The 20406-nt window shown below is 36.5% G+C and overlaps 1 protein-coding gene across 1 annotated transcript in view; it reads left to right on the top strand.

The window, feature by feature from the left end:
• The first annotated feature begins 254 nt into the window (after nucleotides 1–254).
• chs1 (chitin synthase 1) overlaps nucleotides 255–20406 on the top strand; it is a 22956-nt gene continuing 2804 nt past the window's right edge. The window contains exons 1-34 of the mRNA XM_014001860.1: nucleotides 255–417; nucleotides 558–637; nucleotides 4832–4967; nucleotides 6344–6529; nucleotides 6650–6851; nucleotides 7119–7276; nucleotides 7503–7578; nucleotides 8538–8656; nucleotides 9090–9267; nucleotides 9727–9823; nucleotides 9956–10052; nucleotides 10252–10373; nucleotides 10931–11026; nucleotides 11375–11539; nucleotides 11627–11774; nucleotides 11978–12043; nucleotides 12126–12298; nucleotides 12446–12504; nucleotides 12835–13035; nucleotides 13162–13330; nucleotides 13525–13640; nucleotides 14171–14350; nucleotides 14424–14528; nucleotides 14718–14835; nucleotides 15873–15954; nucleotides 16049–16263; nucleotides 16390–16499; nucleotides 16603–16684; nucleotides 16894–17047; nucleotides 17215–17319; nucleotides 17458–17568; nucleotides 19154–19291; nucleotides 19384–19463; nucleotides 19735–19801. Coding sequence (XP_013857314.1) covers nucleotides 591–637; nucleotides 4832–4967; nucleotides 6344–6529; nucleotides 6650–6851; nucleotides 7119–7276; nucleotides 7503–7578; nucleotides 8538–8656; nucleotides 9090–9267; nucleotides 9727–9823; nucleotides 9956–10052; nucleotides 10252–10373; nucleotides 10931–11026; nucleotides 11375–11539; nucleotides 11627–11774; nucleotides 11978–12043; nucleotides 12126–12298; nucleotides 12446–12504; nucleotides 12835–13035; nucleotides 13162–13330; nucleotides 13525–13640; nucleotides 14171–14350; nucleotides 14424–14528; nucleotides 14718–14835; nucleotides 15873–15954; nucleotides 16049–16263; nucleotides 16390–16499; nucleotides 16603–16684; nucleotides 16894–17047; nucleotides 17215–17319; nucleotides 17458–17568; nucleotides 19154–19291; nucleotides 19384–19463; nucleotides 19735–19801 — 4158 coding nt within the window. The 5' untranslated portion in view covers nucleotides 255–417; nucleotides 558–590. The remainder of the gene's footprint in view (nucleotides 418–557; nucleotides 638–4831; nucleotides 4968–6343; nucleotides 6530–6649; nucleotides 6852–7118; nucleotides 7277–7502; nucleotides 7579–8537; nucleotides 8657–9089; nucleotides 9268–9726; nucleotides 9824–9955; nucleotides 10053–10251; nucleotides 10374–10930; nucleotides 11027–11374; nucleotides 11540–11626; nucleotides 11775–11977; nucleotides 12044–12125; nucleotides 12299–12445; nucleotides 12505–12834; nucleotides 13036–13161; nucleotides 13331–13524; nucleotides 13641–14170; nucleotides 14351–14423; nucleotides 14529–14717; nucleotides 14836–15872; nucleotides 15955–16048; nucleotides 16264–16389; nucleotides 16500–16602; nucleotides 16685–16893; nucleotides 17048–17214; nucleotides 17320–17457; nucleotides 17569–19153; nucleotides 19292–19383; nucleotides 19464–19734; nucleotides 19802–20406) is intronic.

Raw genomic sequence — 20406 nt, 5'->3', positions numbered from 1 at the left:
TTTGTTTCCTCCATGCATGCACATACACACACGCACACACATCAAATTACGAATCTTATTGGGTGCTGATGGTACTGTAACCCTGTGCTCGTGGTGACTTGYCAATAACTCTCCCCACACATGAACTTCCTGGTCTTCTTATCTTTCATAAACCAAGATAATCAAAGCACACCTGAGAGGGCTGAAACTGACTGTATGGGTGTTTTTTATAAGCCATTGATAACGCAGAGACACAGAAGAGCAAAGGACGAAGTGATCCACAGACCAGCAGTTTAACACACTGACAGGGTTGGATTACAATGTAAGTTCTTACACCCTGTCTGCCTTTGGGAAAGTTTATGGAAAGAAAATCTGAATTTGAACTGAAGACAGAACACGAAGAAGACTGAATTGAAGAAGAGTTATCAAGAAATCGAGGTAAATTTTTTTTGGCTCATTTTATAATTCCGAAATTTTGTTTAGACATTTCTTTTAAATGTGACACTCATTATAATGTTCTCACTTAAAAATCCACCCTGTAATGTGGATAATAACAAAATAATATTCATTAATTTCAGGTCTCTGCTGKAGAAGGCGAGTAAAGCAGGACAATGGAGGAACTAAAATATAGGGGGAAGAAAAGAGAGGCCAGGCACAGGTAAATATCCATCTTCTATTATGTTCTGCTTTGTCCAAGAAGATACCGTCTTTCACAGAAAAGAAACTGAGAACAGTATTTGGCAGGAAATGGATACAGAATGGTRAATTGCAATTAGGTTAATGGCAGCCCAGTTAGCACACTTTGATCTTAATTAGCCCGCATGATTAAATACAGTGCACACAATTGTGGTTAACGGAGATACAGTTTGTTCTTTTCTTCTTATTAGCCTTCTGCTGTAGAGATAAGATGAAAAATATTCATGGAATCGTATAATATATGAAAATGTACGATCATACTTCCCCAACACTTGAGTATGGGCTCTGAAAGGAATTATTGGTTCCTTAGATATAAAATAAAACAAATTGCTGCTTTTTTTTTTTACAAGTGATTTGTTCATTTCGGAGTAGGCTTGATTTGTAAGAATATCCTGAAAGTGTCTGAATTTTTTTCCTGCATTTTACTGAAAGCAAAGCAGCACATTTCCCTAAAGCAAAAATGACTGAACTCAAAAAATGTCTAGTAACACTAGACATTTTGACACAGTTTGAAATGTAAWGTGACTCTAAATTGTAAAGTTGTGTTATATGGACTGCCACTGAGAGGGAGAGAAATACATTTCACAGGCAACTTAAAACTGGAAAACTATTCCATTTCCTGTCCATATAGGCACACAATCAAACTTTATTAACCTCTTCATCATTGTTAGGAGGTTAATTGTTAGCGGGATAGATGTTAGTGTTGGATAAAATTAAAAACTGCTCGCTTGTATTACCAGGTTTCAATTAAATATAATTTACAGTTTGATGGAACAGTTAATTTCCCCTGTGCACTGCTGTGCTTCTCTTTATTGCTTGGCTGATATCATCCCCACAGCTAATGCCTGCTGTTAGAGGGGTTGTTTAAAATGTTAAATACATACTAAGGTTTTAATCACATTCTCTACATTGGTAACTCTGAGACATAAAAGGAGTCAAGTTTCTTGGCAAAAAAAATGGTACAAAAATCTAACTGCTGTACAATGGTCACTCTGCCATCGGCTAATGGCAAAATTGCTAGAGGGTTRTGAATTTAGATCTAGGCAAGTTGAAATCATCTGGTTCCAAACTGTGCAGTGAGAGCATGTCAGACTATCTCTGTTTGTGCYGATAAAACAAAATTATACATCTGATTTTTAAAAAATCGGTGCTTTCCTCTCTAAAACTAAAAAGGTACATAGTTTATGACTTGTGTTGTCTCAGCTGAGTCTGGAAGCTGCTTCAATCTACATCAATCAAAAAAACTAAATAATGTCTGTGTCATAGAAAAGAGATTAAAGTTTTAAATTTTGTTAGAAATGTTTTTATTTATTGTTAGTGTATGTTAGTGWTAGTGTACCCCCAGGTGCTGCCAATCAGGTGTCTGTTAAAATTAATTGCCTAGAAGCATTGTTACAACAAAGAAATAATCTATCAAACAAAACTTTCCTTTCTTTTTGTGCTAAGTATCCACAGCCACCCAAAATAAATCCAATTCCGTATTAGTTTGTTTGATCTTAGATATAAAGGAAGAAGAAGCATGAGGTAGCTTTTTTATTTTATAATTGGGGTTTGCCAATTAGTGACTCAGCAGGTATTACATAACATGACCTGTTGATACATACATGCATTAAGAGCAGCTCATTATAAAACATTTCTTGGTCAGGAGGAGCAGTGGTTTCTGTGGCAATGTCTTCAGTGTGAACTTTAGTCTTTGCAACTTGGCAGACATGCTTATGCACACAAAGCTGTACAACATAGTCAAGGAAATGGAAACTTAACAAAACCATTGTCATTTTTATTATCATTACTTGTAAATCTAATAGTGGTTTTCAATACCTTATAAAATGGGTTGCATTGCTGTTAAATAAATTCTAAATATATGTACTAATACATACCTTTACACTGAAAATGCTATACATAAACAGGTTTACATAAGACTAACCTTCCTAATRCATCTCAGTAATCCAGGTAGAAAAACAAGACAGGCCCTGAAGCAATGTGGTTATCCTAACTGGGCTTCCCTTAAAGCAGACAAAAAATGAACGATGAATAGAATGGCCTCAAACTCAGACCCAGACCAGTAGTCATTGCATATTTTTGTGGGAGTTTTAGAGAAACTCTGATGTTTATTTTCTTAACATGACGTCCCAGTGGCTTTCAAACCCCAAAACACATTAAGGCAAAGACTGGTTCACCCCAAATATCCGGTCTCCCGAAAGAGTAATGTTGTGTGTGCTGTTAAGTGTCAGGAGGGCTGTAACCAGTTGTACACTGAGCAAAACAAACAAAATAGCCACTGTTCAAAAGAATGGTCCAACACAGAAGAAAAACATCATCAGGCCAGGACACTACAGTTTACACTCATCTACAGGCCAGCGGTCACTCTTTCAGGGATGAAGATGTTCTCATTCTTGATAGAGAGGAATGTTGGTTTGAGAGAGGAGTAAAGGAAGCCATTTTTGTGAAGAGAAACAATTCGTTATTAAACAGGGGTGTCCAGTTTTCCCCCTCTTGGAATGTTTTTATTGCGAGTRTGACTCAGCCCCCTGTGATCAATAGGTGATAATCAGGGCCCTAACAATGGTGATCATTTTTTGCATGGGAACAAACTGCTTTGATTGTCATTGTTAACTTGTTTATCCACCACAAGAAAGCACTGCTTATAAGGCTACTCTGACCTCCTCACACTGGAGAAGTCTCTTGGAAGTGAAACAAAACTTTTTTCATCAAAGAACTTGTCCAGAGGACCTACGCAACTTTTTTAAAGACTAGCCTTTTATGATTTTAGCGCTGTGTGATAAACCACTGGACAGTTTGAAATGCTAAATTACTTCCTTAAAATGTCGCTGAAATACAATAGTTGCAGCTCAGTGGTTTTCAATGGTTGTCTTACAAAAGGGGGGAAAAGCACTGAAGGAGAGTGTGTGTGAATACATACTGTAATAACTATGAGTTTGTTGGTAATGATGTAAAGAGTTCACCGTGTGGACTCTGTCTAATAGGAAAACTGTCTGCCAGCCTGGATGTGATCATGTTGAATCTGGACACTTTTGATTGTCGCCATGACAGAGTTTAGAATCACCAAGTGTTATCAATTCAAAGTAAGGTTACACCCTGTTTATTACTGTGTGGACATTAATCATCCAGCAAAGGGAATGACAGAGAAGGTCAATAGTACAACAGCGAAGTGATTATGTAGCAACAGGTACAGGCAGACATGTTTACACAAGCTTATTTCAACGTTAAACCTTTCTGTTCACTTATCTTTAACTATAAATAAAATTAAGAACATTTTCATGAAGTTATAAACTATTTCTGCCAATCAGACTTTACCTGAACGTCTAGTGAAATGTGCTGTCTGCTATGACCCACCTATGATAAAAATGGCAGGGAATTGTGTTTTTAATTGTGTCTGTTCATAAATTCTAAAATCTTTGTATTTTCTTTTACCAGATTTTATTATTTTTATTGTTTTTTAACAAAATGGGTTAAAATGAGTCTGTCTTACAGATATTGAGCTAAAATTTGATGTGGTAGGGGCTGACTTATCGTACAAGGTTTTTGCGTAGAACATTTGCTTCACATGTTGGAGTCTGTTTTATTTGTCTCTTAGCAAAATATTTCATAAACCACTGGGTGAAACATTCATGAATTTATTACCTTCATTGGGTCAATCTGAATTACAGTAGCTGCCACGGTGATTCAGCAGAGCCAAAAGAAAAATGGATATAGTGGAATTCATTTAGTTAAATGTGAAATTACATGATGCAGTTGCACATAATCTATTTTCAAAGTTTAACCAAAACTGGTACAGTTACATCATGTCTCATCACAAGATGATTTTAAAATGTTATAATGATGTTAAAATGCTATAGCATGACAGGCAGTAGACAATATGCATTCCTTCAATTGTCATTAAGTGGCAAATAACAAGCTTCTTTCAAATTTCATTTATGCATAACCAAAAACTGGAATTATAAAAAATACTTATATTTGATCAACTTGGCTTGTTTTTGAGAACTTTGGAATTCAAGCTTCGCTACAACCGTCCACCCAATGCTGTGCTGAATTTATTCAGTACAGTTTGTTTTATAAAAACATGTGAAATCATAAAAGGATTATTTTGTTTTGGTCAGTAAAGGCTTTGACCCTCATTTGTTGACGTATGTCTCAGGGACACATGGGATCCGTTCCAGCTGAATCCTGTGGGAGCAGAGAAGGAGCAGAAAAGAAGATGTTTTGTGCTGGCCCAGTATCTTGTGGCTGTAATTGTGGGAGTGGCAGTTTTAGTCAGCGCTGTTGTTGCCAAGGTAAGGTTAAAATCTTTATAGAAAAGGCTGTACTATTGATATTTTTTGTTTCATTTCCTCTCATACCGTTAATGTCAAGAAACACAGAGAAGAACCATCACAAAGAAAGATGAACAAATACTTAAATACTTTAAAAAATCACAGTCTTCACTTTAGAAGGGTTCACAAAAAGACTTAACTAATAGTAACTGCCTTACTTATTGATGCACTGCAGGATTAGTAAATAGTCAATTCAAATATGTCTAAAACATGGTGAGAAAGTACATATTTATATCAGCATTTACATACATATGCATGAAGTATATAGAAAAGTTAATTCATGAGTTATTAAGCATGAATAAACAATGAGTATATTGGTTTTGGAAGCAATTAACCTTTATGGGTAAAGCATTAATTAATGTGTCATTTGTTATTTTAAAGTGTATCAAGTAAGAGTTATCCTTAATTAATGACTTTTCAAGGATAACTAACCATTTATTAATGATTAAGTAAGACTAAATAAGGTGTAGTTATTATAACATGTTACCAAATATTGTATCCTTCTTTTATTTAAATCAACAAACAATTAAACTACCGGTACCTTTTACCCATAAGTACAGGTTGAAAAAAACTAATATTAATTCTAAGTTCTTTAGCTAAAATATTTGCTTTTTGGGGTTTTTATGGTTTATTTAACACGTTCCTTTAATTTCAGGTTGTTTTGTCAATAATTCCATATACACATAGCAGGCCTTTGGAATTTTGACATCAAGAATTTTTAGCTGTTGCACAGCTGATAAATCTCTTGTAGTTTAAAGTCCCCAAGGACGAAGTTAGTAATACTTGTTTTCGAAAGATGTTTAAAAAGTTTAAAATTTGTATTTATCAAACATCAAAACAAAACAACAGTTTTCCTTGATTTTAAAAGAATAAAATTATTTTAGAAAATACTGCAAATGTTCAGGGAGAACTTTAGACTCCATGATCCTTTTGGACCTGGCCATTTCTCCTAAAAATGTCTRTCAGTGGATATATTTCTGTTCCTTGTACATAACATCCTCAAGATCCCCTGTTAATATTTAACTGCTTTTACACATCTCAGTTCAGCACTTTGTTCTTGTATTCCCTGCTGTCTTTGCAGTGAAGCGCATGCCATGAAAATCTATAAATCACTGTGTTTGATTTTCCAGGACTGGACTTCCTTATTTGTTTGCAGCTAAATGAGTATTATAAGATGAGGAGTATCTATAAATGTACTTTGCAGAAGGCCCTGGAGAAAAAAAGGGTTTCCCTGAAAATTATTTTAAACTTTTAAAATTAAACAGAGAAGCCTATGTATAATAACAGAATTGTTTTTATGTCTCAGCTGATTTTCTTTCTTTTATGTTCTCTTTAAGGGGTCCCTTTTGATGCTGTCAACTCTGTCAAGTCCACATTCTTTGCAAGACAAAAAACAAAGGCAGTTCTACAAGCTGATGCTGGTGTTCTGCCTGGTCTGCCCAAACTTCCTGGTCTTTTTGAAATCTTTTTGGCGTTGTGCGTTCAAGAGTTTTGTAACACCCAACATGAGGACCATGGGACTTGTATGTTTCTCTAAACTTAATCCATCACACAATAGTGTCCTATAACTGCAAAGTTTTGTTTGTGTGTGTGTGTGTTTGTTACTGAGCAGAAATCTAAGAATGTTCTTGTGTCTTTTCCAGATTTGTACCATTGAATGTTTAGTGTCCCTTGGTACTTCAGTCCTGGTTCTCGTTGTCATGCCTCGGTTCGACATACTGACTAATCTCTTCATCAGTGGAGGAGTCTGCATCGTGTCTGCAATATTACAGATAGTATTCAGACTGCAAAGAGAGAAGTGGAAAATCATCTTCCCAATCTGCTCCCTCATTTTCACAAGTGTTGGTAATGATCCAGAAATTCTTCTTTATCTAATGTTCCCAAATTAGATGTTAGTGTTGCAATTTTATATTTCTATTTTCACAGTTCTACTATTAAAGGCTGTTAAGTCTAAAACCAGAAAGAAAGAAAACATGTTGATGCTGATAAAACTGTGGAAATGTATTACTATTAGTATTTTGTTTAAGAACATATTTCTCTTTTAGCAGAAAAAGCTAATGTGTGATTGGATTTTAGTTTCCTTGTTTAAAACTGTATTTGACTGATTGACAGGTTACGCCCTGCTGGGAATGGACTACTACGTCCGTGATGCCATGTTTGTGAATGGAAAAGAAAACGTATTTTTCTTCGTGGCAATAGGAATTTTCTCTTCTCTCCTTATCTCCCTGTGCTGGTGGGAAAACACCATGCAGGCTACACACCGCATGCAGGTATGATGTTTACCTGTGACAAAACTTTCAGCTGCTCCATGCCAGTAGTTAGCAATGGAGTTGGAGTTCCTCTGGGTTCAATACTTGGACTCATCTGCTTTATTTTTTTTTTTGTTTACTTCATAAAAGCATCTGTTGTCATATTTCTGTTTTTTTTTTACTGTCGATGTTAGTTGTTTATCGTCATACACTGACTTCATAAACTTTTTTTTCTGTCTTACAACAGGAAACACTGTCAGAACTGGAAGGTTTCAGGGACTTTGTCTATACAATCAGCAGCATTCTGAGAATACTCGTGATAGGTAGATATCAGCCATCCATTTCTGCAGTACCACCCATTACTTAACTCATTTTTCATATTACAGTAATGTTTTATTTAACTGCATTTTGATATTAAAAGTACTCATTGCAAACGACAAAATAAAACATAAAAAAGTTATCCAGACCTAAATCAAATAGTGTTGTTTGAAAAACTTTACTCCACAAGGTTTATAGACATGCTGACATTCAATTCTAAAACACTGGTACTCCATGTAAACTAAACACTCAAATGAAAGTGTTTTAAACCACTTTGAARCTTGTGTCATTGTTCTACATTAGGCTGGGTGTAGTCTGTAAACAAAATAGCCAGAATTGGAAAGCAAAGAATCTTATCAAAGTGGTTTAGTTAGAAAAACTAAGTGAATCTGCAAATTGTAAAAGAGAACAAAAAGATCAAGAAAGACAATAAATACTGGTGGAGCATCAAATTAAAAGAACTCAGCATTCACACACACACACACACACACACACACACACACACACACACACACACACACACACACACACACACACACACACACACACACATTTTGTAAACATCCAGGCCAAGCAGTAACTCCAGCTTTTATACACTTGATTCCAAACAGCTTTTCTCTGAAGGTACTTTGTTTGCAGAGGTGTATAGTAACTAAATACATTTTCTCCATTACAGTACTTAAGTACTTACTTACTGTTACATGGTAATTYATTTGGAATATTTTATTTACCTCTGTTTGGTCGTTTTTGTGGGTAAAAAATTACACATTAGATGTTGGCCGTTCACAAATTTCGCTGTGTTTTTATTTAAATGCACATCAACCGTCAGTATGAGAACAACATATTGTGGATTCTGTTTCTTCGCCCACAGGTCCTTATGAGTTGCAATGAGTAGCTTTAATGATTGTATGTTTTAAATTGCTTTCTGTCATCTAAATATGTCGTATGTTTTATTTTCTTGTAGGGGCGGTGTACCTTATCTATGACGTGCTCATTGCTAAAACCATTGTCTGGTCAGACTTCAATCTGCAGGGTTATGATTGGGAACTCCTACAAATAGGACTTGTACTTCTTTTCCTACAGGTAAGTTAAAAGAAGAAAAATGTTAAGTATGTAAAGTATGTTAAAGTATAATATCCTGAGTCCAACATGGTTTGGTTTGGTTTTTTGTCTTCCCTTGGTGGATTTTGAGAAACACAACAAATGTAAAATTTTAACTCTACTTGAAAGCTGAAGGATTCCACTTCAGTAGGTTTTATTTAGGTAAAACAAAAGTACAACCATCCTAAAAAGCACAGCAAATATGCTGCAATGCTGTATTTCAAGATACATAAATTTACTACAGGAATACGTTATTTGCAAACAATACATAACCTGATAAATTACTGTGCATCAATTCCTAAATGGATAAATGCCACTGTATATAACCAGAACTGCTAAATTAAAAAATCCAAAAAATCTTTATCCAATTAGTGCATTGTGAGTCTAACAAATACTTACWTATCATTTCCACCAGGCCTTCTGCGCAGCAGCCTGCCACTGGTTTGGTGTGGTGGCCTGCAAAATCCATGCTGTTAGGATGAGTTTTGCTCTACCTCTTTGCTCCACGGGACCTGCAGTGCTCGGGCTGGGACTCATTCTTTTCTTAACACAGGCAAAAGCACTAGATGGCTCAAACGCAGACACTATCATTGGTGAGATTTCCTTAATTATTTTTATTAACTCTTATGTTATGTTTGTTTTACACAGTTCTATAAGCTTATTGAGGCACACTGGTGTGCATAGCAATAAAGCTCCTGTTCTCTTATGAGCAGTCATGAGTTTCCTCCTTTTTTCAAAGGAATTTTACCTGTTATCTATCTAGCTGCAATAACCATGACCTGTTGAGGCTGCATTCCCTTGAACTTTGATCCTGGCAAGTTACAGTGATTTTTACAATAAAGTACAATCTAGTCTTTTACTGTGCTACTTCTTAGTGATAATGTAACACAGAAGTGGATTATTGAGATGCATCAGGACAACACAGAAGTGCAGGAAAAATAAACATAAACATTTTGAAAATTTAATTTAAAGGTACTCTCAATAAAAATGATTGAGACTGGGACATATTAGAAACTATTTCTAATTGTTTTTACATATTTAATTGTTGGCAGCGTATTGTGATAGCTTGGAGAACCTGAAGAACAGTAACACAACATCTGTGCCTATGCTTGAGATGACCTGGAGCATCTGCCGGACATCACTTAAAAGGTTTGTTAACTCAGCAGAAATGAGTCAGATGAGTCAGATTTTCTTTTTTTTTTTTTTTTTTTTGCGAACACTTTTTAAATGAAACTAGTGCCAATAAGATGTTTAAACTTCATGAACTTTTTTGATTGTCAGCTCCTACTTTCAATGGCCTTTTGCCATGCTGGCACTGGAGGGAGTGTGCATGTGGTTAGGTTTCGTGACAAGTACCTACTACGTCTGGAAGATCAAGGTATCAATATGATCACAGCAGCCACAAATCTTTTATGAAAAATAAGTTGTAATTCATGGCTCACAAGTATGAAACGAATATCCTTGAATAACCAAAGCCTCAAAACAGACACATAAATCAAAGACTCCATTATTGTCCAAGTTAAAATCACCTTGTTGCACAAAGACATTTACCCTGATACTTCTGTTTATTCATTTAGGTCCAGCGTATAGAAAGAACCTCTCAGCTCTTTGTCCGGCGGCTCTATGAATCTGCTTTCATTGACCTGTCTATACTACTCAACACAAAGATGAAGCTTCCAAAAGCTCAAACCAATGAGAAGTAAGAAGAATCTGACTGGGAACAGAGTTTTCTGAATTTTAACCTTTTTTTTTTACTATTATAATATTAGAAATGGCATGAAAAAACATGTAGGGAAGCATTTCTTAAACACAGAATTATGACATCTTTGGCTTGTAAATGTTACAGTATTTTTCCAATTAGAAAATGTTCATGTTTATTTATAAAATGGTTGAATTGAAAGCATCAATAATAAAAGAAAATCCTTCTCAAACCTGTAGTTGGTGCACATATGCCATCAGAGTAGAGTCCTTCTCTGAAAGGGGCTAAAAAGAAACAATTATGTGTACAAGACAAGCAGACAAACATCAGATTTGAACTTTAATTTTTGGTTTTATTTACAATTTACATATTTTGACAMATCTAAAACCATGCTTTTTATACAAAGACATTGTTGTTATATAATAAATATATAACTGCTTTGTGGAATTTGAGATTTAAACAGTAAAACTGATTTACAGATGAATGTTAATGGTCTGAAATATGACAAAGTTTCTACTAAGAGTCCACACTCCYCTCTCTCTCTCTCTCCTTTGTAGTCAAGATGAACTGCAGAGCTGTATGATCTATCTTTGTGCCACCATGTGGCACGAGACATACGACGAAATGCTGAAGATTCTTACTTCCATGTTCCGGTATGAGACACTCTTTCTCTCTACACACTGTTCACATTATATTTTAAATGTGACTTGGCAGGTCAATTTTGGCCAGAGGGCCCCACTTTGGGAGCCTCTTTTTTAAAGAATTCAAAGTATCTTAAACATTTTCTTTTTTGTTGACTATATTCCTGGATTTAACGTGAAGATATTCATGAGCTGAAAATGTAAAGTAAATGTGTTGCCTAGACTGGTATTCCTTTAAACCTATGTGGTCATTTTCATATTTCTGGTCGTGCTTTCTTTTTTGTTTGTTTGGTTTAAAAAGAAAACATTTCAGACAATATAGTGAATATATTATATTGTAGTTTTTTRCTATTGTTTCAGGTTGGACCGCTATCGAGGTGATCCAAAAGARGAACACAAGGACTGTTTTGACTTTGAATGTCACGTTTTTGTTGATGATGCCTTTATGTCGGAAAAGGGCTCCGAAATAAGACTGGTCAACTCATATGTGGAAGACTTGATCCATGTTGTGTTGGAGGTTTATAGGTGAGGTTTTTCACCTACCAYACATAAACACAATGTTCTAAAAGAATTCTGTATGTATTCACCTAAGTAAAACAATGTTCTATTCAGGGTATTTACSAACAAAGAGCCAGATGATGTGTCAATCATTGATACTCCCTATGGTGGAAGGTTATTGTTTGTCCTGCCAGAAGGGAACATCCTATATGTTCACCTAAAAGACAAAGAGCGGATCAGGAACAAGAAAAGATGGTCTCAGGTATGAGAATACATGCGTGGGGGTGGAAATGTATTTGTTTTGKCTTATTTTGGACCCATTTTCTAATAAAGGACCTCCTGCTTATTTTGCCTACCAAGTCAAAACCTCTAAACCCAACAGTTCACAACAGAAAATGTGATAGACATTTTTTTTATTTGTAATATTATGAATTTTAATCGTACAAATGTCTTGATGGTTTTCAGATCATGTACATGTATTACCTGCTTGGCTGGAAGGGTTACATTTCCAAGAACCCTCAGAAAATCCCAGTAAGAGTTTTCTTCCATCTGTTTTAGCTATTATTACTGTAATYACCTGCAATATGTTAAATATCTATCCCACTTATTCCAGCGTCTGAATAACGGCCGAGACAGTTTGACCTCTATGGATGGAGAGATTTTTGTGTATTCTCARTACGACAATGACAACAAGAGAAAGTTTATCCCAGAGGATAACACATATATTCTGGCTTTGGATGGAGATACTGACTTTCAACCTAAAGCAGTGGTTCTGCTTGTAGACAGGTCAGCAACAAACAGATTAGCCTCTTTATGCTGCTTTGGTTCAGAAAGAAGATCTTAATATTTTGAGACACAAAWCCAGAAAATACAGAGATTGAGACATTTTTGTTTGGTTGGTTATTTGTAAATGAAAATTATATTTCCCAACAGGCTGAGGATGTATTACAATGTAGGAGCAGCATGTGGTAGGATTCATCCTACTGGTATGGGTAAGCTGTCCCTTTTAATGGCTCGCCTGTCTTCTGTACTTTTTATGTTGGTACTCCAGAATACACACACACACACATGCATGCACGCACACATGTGTKTATATAAGAACACATATACTCTCAGACAGGGTAGTATGTTGCCAACATATTTTGTCTCAGGTTTCTGCAGTCTGATTGCCAACATCTGCAATGCAAAATAATTTGTAATTAAATCTGACCTAACATAGGCTTAAATATAAAAGAAATGTGCAACCCCAACTAAAAAAGACTACAAAGTARTGTATATTTGTACAATTAATTATTCTTATTATACCATTCCAACTCTCCCAGGTCCCATGGTGTGGTACCAGAAGTTTGAGTAYGCAGTAGGTCATTGGCTGCAGAAGACAGCTGAACACGTGTTTGGCTCTGTGTTGTGCAGTCCAGGATGTTTCAGTCTGTTTCGGGGGTCTGCCCTAATGGATGACAACGTTTTGAAGAGATACACAACAACTGCAACAAAAGGAGCACAATATGTGCAGTATGATCAAGGTAACCTCTCTCTCTCTCTCTCTCTCTCTCTCTCTCTCTCTCTCTATACATATATATATTGCATTCCTATTTCCATCTTTGACTGCTCTGTGCCAAAGTTAGGTGTTGACATTTATGCTTTTTCAGGGGAGGATCGATGGCTGTGTACCCTGCTCCTACAACAAGGGTGGCGCGTCGAATACAATGCTGCTTCTGATGCATACACCAACTCACCGCAGGAGTTCAAAGAGTTTTACAACCAGAGGCGGCGATGGGGACCTTCTACACTGGCTAATACTCTGGACCTTTTGCACAGGTTTMTATTTTGTAACMATCATATTTGTGAATCAAAGCATTGTTTGGTGTTTTGTTCTTGATCAYATTGAATATGTTGTAMAGCTTTAAATCAGTCTCTAATTTTTAGGGTTTTCAGTCAATTCTACTGGTTCTTCCTCTGTCTATACTGAAGCTTTATTATCCTGATGCGCTTCTTTCTGTATCTGAATACAGTGGTAARGAAACAGTGAAGAGAAACCAGTCCATCTCCGGGCTTTACATCTTCTATCAGATGTTCACCGTCGGATCTTCTATTCTGGGACCAGCCTCTGTRACTCTAATGATAGCAGGCAAGTTTWGTCATTTTGTTGTCCGTTCCTGGGATTTTCCAGTTCTCTGAAATCCTGTTAATTGTTTCCTWTTAACATCAAATCCTCTGGTTTTGCAACAGATAATCTTCCATATTTTAGTTTTCTTTACATTTGAWACTCAGAATCTTTAAAGTTTTCTCATAAACTTGTGACTCAGACTATCATGTAGGCGCAACACAATTTTCTGCAGTTTTCACTTTGACAGCTAACTGACAGAATATTCAAAGAAACCTTTAGTGTCATTACTTAACTTTTTTTGGTAAAGATAATGAAAATTATAAGTGCATTATTAAACATGCTARATATTTCTTTGATGGTTTGATACACACCATCAAGTTTTCCTTATCATAACTAGATAGTTTTGATCAGAAACCAATTAGAAATTTAAAAAGTGAAACATATTTTCTGGACTATAAGTCACTACAGAGTATAAGCTGCATCAGTCAAAAAAACATACTATAGTTTTAAATATTTTTACTCACATTTTCTCTAAACTTATTTCCAACCAGGAGCTTTTCAGTTTATCTTCCAAATGGCTGGAACCCTTTCCATCATCATCGCATGCATTCCTCCTGTTTTCTACATCATCATCTGTTTCATAACTAAAGCTAACACCCAAATAACTATTGCTGCCATCATGAGTGTTCTTTACGCATTCCTCATGACCGCATCCTTTTTTTCCATCATTGGTGAGTACAACTTGGYGCATCTTCTTTGCAATGTTGCTGAATGTATGCAAATTCATAACAAATCTACCTTTAGGTGACATGGTGGTGCAGGGGACATTCTTGACCCCCACGGGCGTGTTTTTGGTGTCCATGGCAATTATGTACATGGTGACAGCGATATTACATCCAGAGGAAATGAGTAAGTTTATATTGTTATGTGAATTTTTCCYACTAAWCTCAAACATTTCTTCAGTTACTGTAACTTGGATCAAGGAGATAGCTGCATAAAAGTCCTTCAAACAAAACAACCAGAGTTATWCTGCTGTGCTGCACTGGTATTTTATGGTTCCAAATGGAATTTAATGTTACATGTTTTGTTCTCCTCCAGCCTTGATTATCTATGGTTTGATGTACTTCATCTGTATCCCCAGTGGATACCTCCTACTAACCATCTACTCACTGGTTAACATGAACAATGTGTCTTGGGGCACAAGGGAGTCCAACAAGTAATGCAATGATCGCAGCTATTAAACTGCTCTTACAGTAGTTGTGATTTAAACTGCAAATACATAATTTCGATTATCAAATCATCTTTCAATTACTGCATGTTGAGCTGATTATGATGTTGAAAAAATGCATGGAGTCCTAAAATTTGCTGTTTTGATCATCGGTTAATCGGAGGTGATGATTACGTTCAGCAGAATCAAGGCATTAAATTTGTTCTTTTCTCAAACACTTTAAGGAAGATTAGTTCATATTTAGTATTCTGTTCCTTGAAAATGATTACTTCAATCATAACCTTTTGTGTCTTATTACTTTTTACTTATTATTGCAAATTTTTCAAAGAGTTGCAAACACTTGTTGCAACTGTCACATTATGCAGCAATAACAAGTAATGTTAGTAGAATGCAAAAATAAGCACGTTTATAAGGAGAGCTTTGGAATACATTAGGGATGCACAATATTTCGGTATTGATATGGGTATCGGCCAATATTGGTCATTTTTTTGGAATATCGGTCTGATATGTAAAACTGGGCCGATATTAACATCCGATATTGATTTCCCACTTTTTAGCTGTTTTGGGAGGGGAGATGTTTGGTTGAGTGATATCTGTTTGATCATGATAGTGTTATTGATGCTGCATAGCCAGGAATAACTGAAGTAGGGAGCCAAGTCGTTTATTTACAGTATCAAAATAAGACCCATGTGTGTTCGTGCGTATATGCATAATATAATTTGTGTGGTTGTGTAATATCAGTAAATATYGGTTATCGGCCATAACAACAATAATTATATCGGATATCGATAACGGCTGAAATTTTCATATCGGTGCATCCCTAGAATACGTGCACTTTGTTGATAAGTTCTCAAACTGTAAAAGGCACAAAATGTTATTAAGTGTTTTCTTGTGGAATTTTATCTGATGAAACAGGTGTGTCTTTGCTCTCTGCTTGCTTTTGTAAAAAAAAAATATCCACGAAACATTTTTATTTTGTTCTTTTCAGTACTTTTTAAATGCCCTTTTTGCTCTCTTTTTATCAGGGGAGAAGGAGAAGAGAAGAAACATCAAAACATTTTGTGCAATAGAGACTGTAAACTCTGCTGCTGGGACATGAAGATTCAGGTAATTGTTTACAAATCACTACCAAAAATAAAARAAAAACTAAAAAGTTTCTCTGAAAGAATGGCTGGATTGACGCATTCTTTTGCATCTGCAGGTAACCCAGGAAACTGACAACCTCATGCTTCAGCAGATCACGACCATGACACAGCAAGCAGTTCCACTTTTACCCACCGGCAAAGATAAATCTTTACCGGCTGCACCAAAAGGTGATCCTAAAACCAAAGAAAAAGTTGTAGAACCTCAAAATCATGCCGCTGAAAAAATGAAGGAGGATGGGTCAATAGACAGTGACGCTGCAAATAGCGACAGGTATTCAGTTYTCATTTCTTTCTTCTATTTTCATGAACTTTACATTTGATATAAATACATAGCCAGACATTTGAAGAGGTTACAAAACTGATCAAGTCCTAAAAGAAACTTTGTTATTGCAAACAGTGGTATTGTTGGGAAAAAGAGCCCAGTTCCACATTTATCTGATGATGAAGATGAGGAKGAYGACGACTTCTTGCCTGGTGATTTAGAGGAAGAAGAGTTTCCTGTCCGTGGTRAGCAGAGCTTGAATTTTTTAAAGGTCCAACGTAGAGAAAAGTATAATTTATACATGATTAATGTACAACCTGCACATAAGTGTGACTGTTGTGTTTGCAGAGTGGGTGGAGCCTGTGAAGCAGGAGTTTTTGAAGAAGCTGACTTATGCCAACATGAAGAGAAATCTACAAGCACAAATACGGTATTTTAAGATTTGGGTCTTAGTTTTATTTACTGAAATCTTGATTTCACATGTTTAAATAATCTGTTCAATTGCACATCTGTAGTTAAGCTTGTAACAAGTACTCCTACATGAGCACTGAAAAAAAAACTATTTTTACAGCAGTGGTTGCAGCTGTGTAACTAGAGTTGTTTTTTGTTTTGTTTTTTGTTTTTTTGTATTTTTCTTAGATACACACTCCGCAACAAAATTTATGATGATGTGTGTGAGGAGTTGGTGCTGATGTTAACCGACACACTTAACTCAGAGCTCAGARATGTGGGGCCTGAGGATGTTTTGGATCAGCCTAGGCTAGAGGTGTTGCAACATGAACTGACAAAGCAGGTGAATGATTTGATTAAAACAGAAAAATCTGACCTTGGATTTGTGATCATTTTGACCATAATAACTGAGATCATTTGTGCATTTACTTCTACGGCTTTCARCTGTGTAAACCCAAACAAGTAGGAAACAGATGACTGTGTCTCTGACTGACTTTGTCTACACCTCAGGCACGTCGCATCCTTAAGAACAATCGGTTGCCAAAATTAGAAAAGAGAGTTAAAAGCGCCATTGAAAAAACTCTTGCCGCCCCACAAGTCCAAAGACTAGATGAGGTAAGTTGTTCACACATYGCTTTTTATTCTACACTTCAGCTAAAGAAAAAATGAAGCCATTTCCTAAACTAAAATACCAGTAGCTCAACTTTCCCATAAATAAATCCCAAAAACAATTGTTTGCATGTATCTGTTCAGGGTGAGAAGGACTTCTGGGACAAGCTCATTGAACGTTACCTGAAACCTMTCAGTGAAACAAAAGAACATGTGGAGCAAGTCCGCAAAGAACTGAAGTCACTTCGCAACAAGGTAAACACGTTTTGTTATGACAGAGGTGTCCTTTTATTGTGTTTCATTAATTTTAAATATTGAAATGAGGGATGGATTCACTTCAGAAACAACGTAAATTAAAAAAAGGAAACATAAGTGGTCAAATATAAAAATAGTATTAAATGTGTATGAACATATTTTTCGGACTATAAGCCGCACCGGACTATAAGCCGCACCTGCCATTTTTTTTAAACGCCAACAGTAGCATATAAACCGCATCGGACTATAAGCCGCACCCCCAACATAAAAAAAAACAGTACACCCAACATTGTCATCAAAAAAGTGAATTCAACATCAAAACATAAAAAGCAAACCTTTAGGAATTAAAGTTCGGAGGAATACGGTTCATATAACTGACCTTATTTTGGTAGTTTTCTTTAACAGTTTCTGGTCCAACAAAACGTCTCATTCATCTTCCTCTGGCGCACTGAAACCATCGAAGTCCTCCTCTTCATTGTGGGAGTTAAACAAGTTGAGAAAAGCTGCGTCACACAGCGGTATCTGTTCAGTGTTGCTTTCTGTGTCGCTGTCCTCCTGGGGTAATGCTGGCTCTGAAGCTGTGGTGTCCTCTTCACGTTGCAGTCCAGCCTTTCAGAACCCATTGGTGATAGTGGACTCCTTCACTCTGCTCCACACTGTTAGGATCCACTGGCAGACATCAGGAAATGACGCTCTTCGCATTCGGCCAGTTTTTGTGAATGATTTATCYCCGTCAGTCATCCAAGCCTCCCATTCACCCCTGAATGCTGCTTTAAATGCACGATTCACACTGGTGTCCAGGGGTTGCAAAAACTTTGTTGTACCTCCAGGAATAACAGCAGGAATTTACGTAATTTGTTTTCTTGATGGCTGCTTTCACCGAATCCGTGATGTGGGCCCGCATACTGTCCAATATGTCTGTCGAAGATACGTCGTGTCGTGTCTGCTACTAGCTAAAACAAAATGGTGCTACACCTCTGGCTAAGCTGGCAGTATGGTCGCTYRGCTGTCGACCGGTCGACGCGCCGTCACATGATTGTTCGGCGTTTGTTTTCGCACTAACCTTTCATAGTTCCACCGAGAAACCCAGAGCCGAGCTGCTGGGAAAGCCCTCCCGCTCCAGCATACGTCACTGCATGGGATTCCTTCCCCGGGGAGTGCAATGTGGTGGGTCCCCGGCTCTTCACTCGACATTTATCCACAAACTGGTCCCGGATTAAGCTCCAAAGTTTTTATCAGTCAGATTCCACTGTGAAAAATGTCTGTTTTATCCCCTTTTATGCGTTTTTGGCCACTGACCATCTTTAAATCGCTACTTCCTGGTACAACAGTCGGCTCTGGAAGCGATCGCTCTTTTCTTCTTTTTTTCCTTTCTTTTTTTGAAGCGAGTGGTTGAAACAAATGCAGCATAAGAGCCCCCTGGTGGCTGAAGAAAWAAATCCACGTAAAAGCTGCACCGGACTATAAACCGCATGGTTCAAAGTTCAGAAAAAAAGTTGCGGTTTATAGTCCGAAAAATCCGGTAATCATTTTTATTTAGTGTTAGGACATAAGAAAAACTTATACAATTGTTTTATTTTCACAGGCTGTCTTCCTGTACTTTATCATCAATGTGCTGTGGGTGGTAGCTACTTTCTTCCTGCAGGCCATTGGAAATGACATCATCAGCATTAAGATCCCCAAATTTACTGCAGATGGAAATCATACTGGAGAGTACCTCAAGGTGGGGACGTGTGGAAAAAAACTGTTCTACTTTCAGCTCACAGCTATAACTGCCACTAAACTGAATTATTGCTGTCATTTTATTCTGACAAGGTGGAGCCCCTCAGTTTGATGTTCCTGTTGTCCTTTGCTGTTCTTCTCCTTGTCCAGTTTCTGGCCATGTTGTATCACAGGTACACAAACAAATCTATCAGTCACTGTCTAAACTATGACCAACTCACTGCTCTTAAAAACCTTTCTTAGTGCAGATTTATTTTAGATGCAAAAATTCTACTGGTTACGTGAGATTAAATGCTTTACCCCACAAAGAGCACGGAGTTAATAAACGTACCATCTTCACAGAGAGTTATATTTTTATTTAATTTAAACACCGGCTGATTTTATTCTTTGCTATCATTTCCAAATATTCCTGTCTTTTTACACTTTGTGCCTGTCTGTTTGCAGAGTCTACACCCTGATCCATGTGGTGTCCTACCGTGGAACAGAAAAGAATTACGTAAAGAGAGACGATGTAAGTAACAGCAGCAAAACACCTGCAAGAATAATTAACTGGTTTTGTTTGTGCCACTTAGACCCATAAGAACTAAGAATATCAAAAACCACAGCTATCCAAGCAATAAGTTAAGGAACACGAAAGTGTTTGTCTTTATGATAAACATTTAGTTTGGTTTCCGACAGGGTTCACAGACAGTACAGTGTACATTCTGTATGAACTAAAATGTGTTTGTAAGCAAAAATGAAATCAAAACTCCAMCTAAACTGTTGAAAATACCAATAAGATGACAGTTTCTAAAATTCAGGCATGACAACAAATTAAACTAATAATTAAACATTTTATTATGGTTATTTAGTTATGGCACACTATCCTTTAGTTTTTACTTTATGTAATAACACATTACATTTAAGCAACCAAACTTTTTTCTTAGTAACTAAATGTTTAATCTATTGATTTAGCTGTTAATCAAACTTCATACCAGGACTGCAAAGTGTAGAACAGGTCAGCACCAGAGTTAAAGGTATGGCTAAAACAAAGATTTCAGCATTTCAAAGATCGTTTTTTATTAATATTCTCACACACACACACACACACACACACACACACACACACACACACAC

This window comes from Austrofundulus limnaeus, unplaced genomic scaffold (assembly GCF_001266775.1).
Source record: "Austrofundulus limnaeus strain Quisiro unplaced genomic scaffold, Austrofundulus_limnaeus-1.0 Scaffold10, whole genome shotgun sequence".
Classification (NCBI taxonomy): Eukaryota; Metazoa; Chordata; class Actinopteri; order Cyprinodontiformes; family Rivulidae; genus Austrofundulus; species Austrofundulus limnaeus.
The sequence above is the reverse complement of the archived record's forward strand: the minus strand, read 5'-3'. Positions and strand labels throughout refer to the sequence as shown.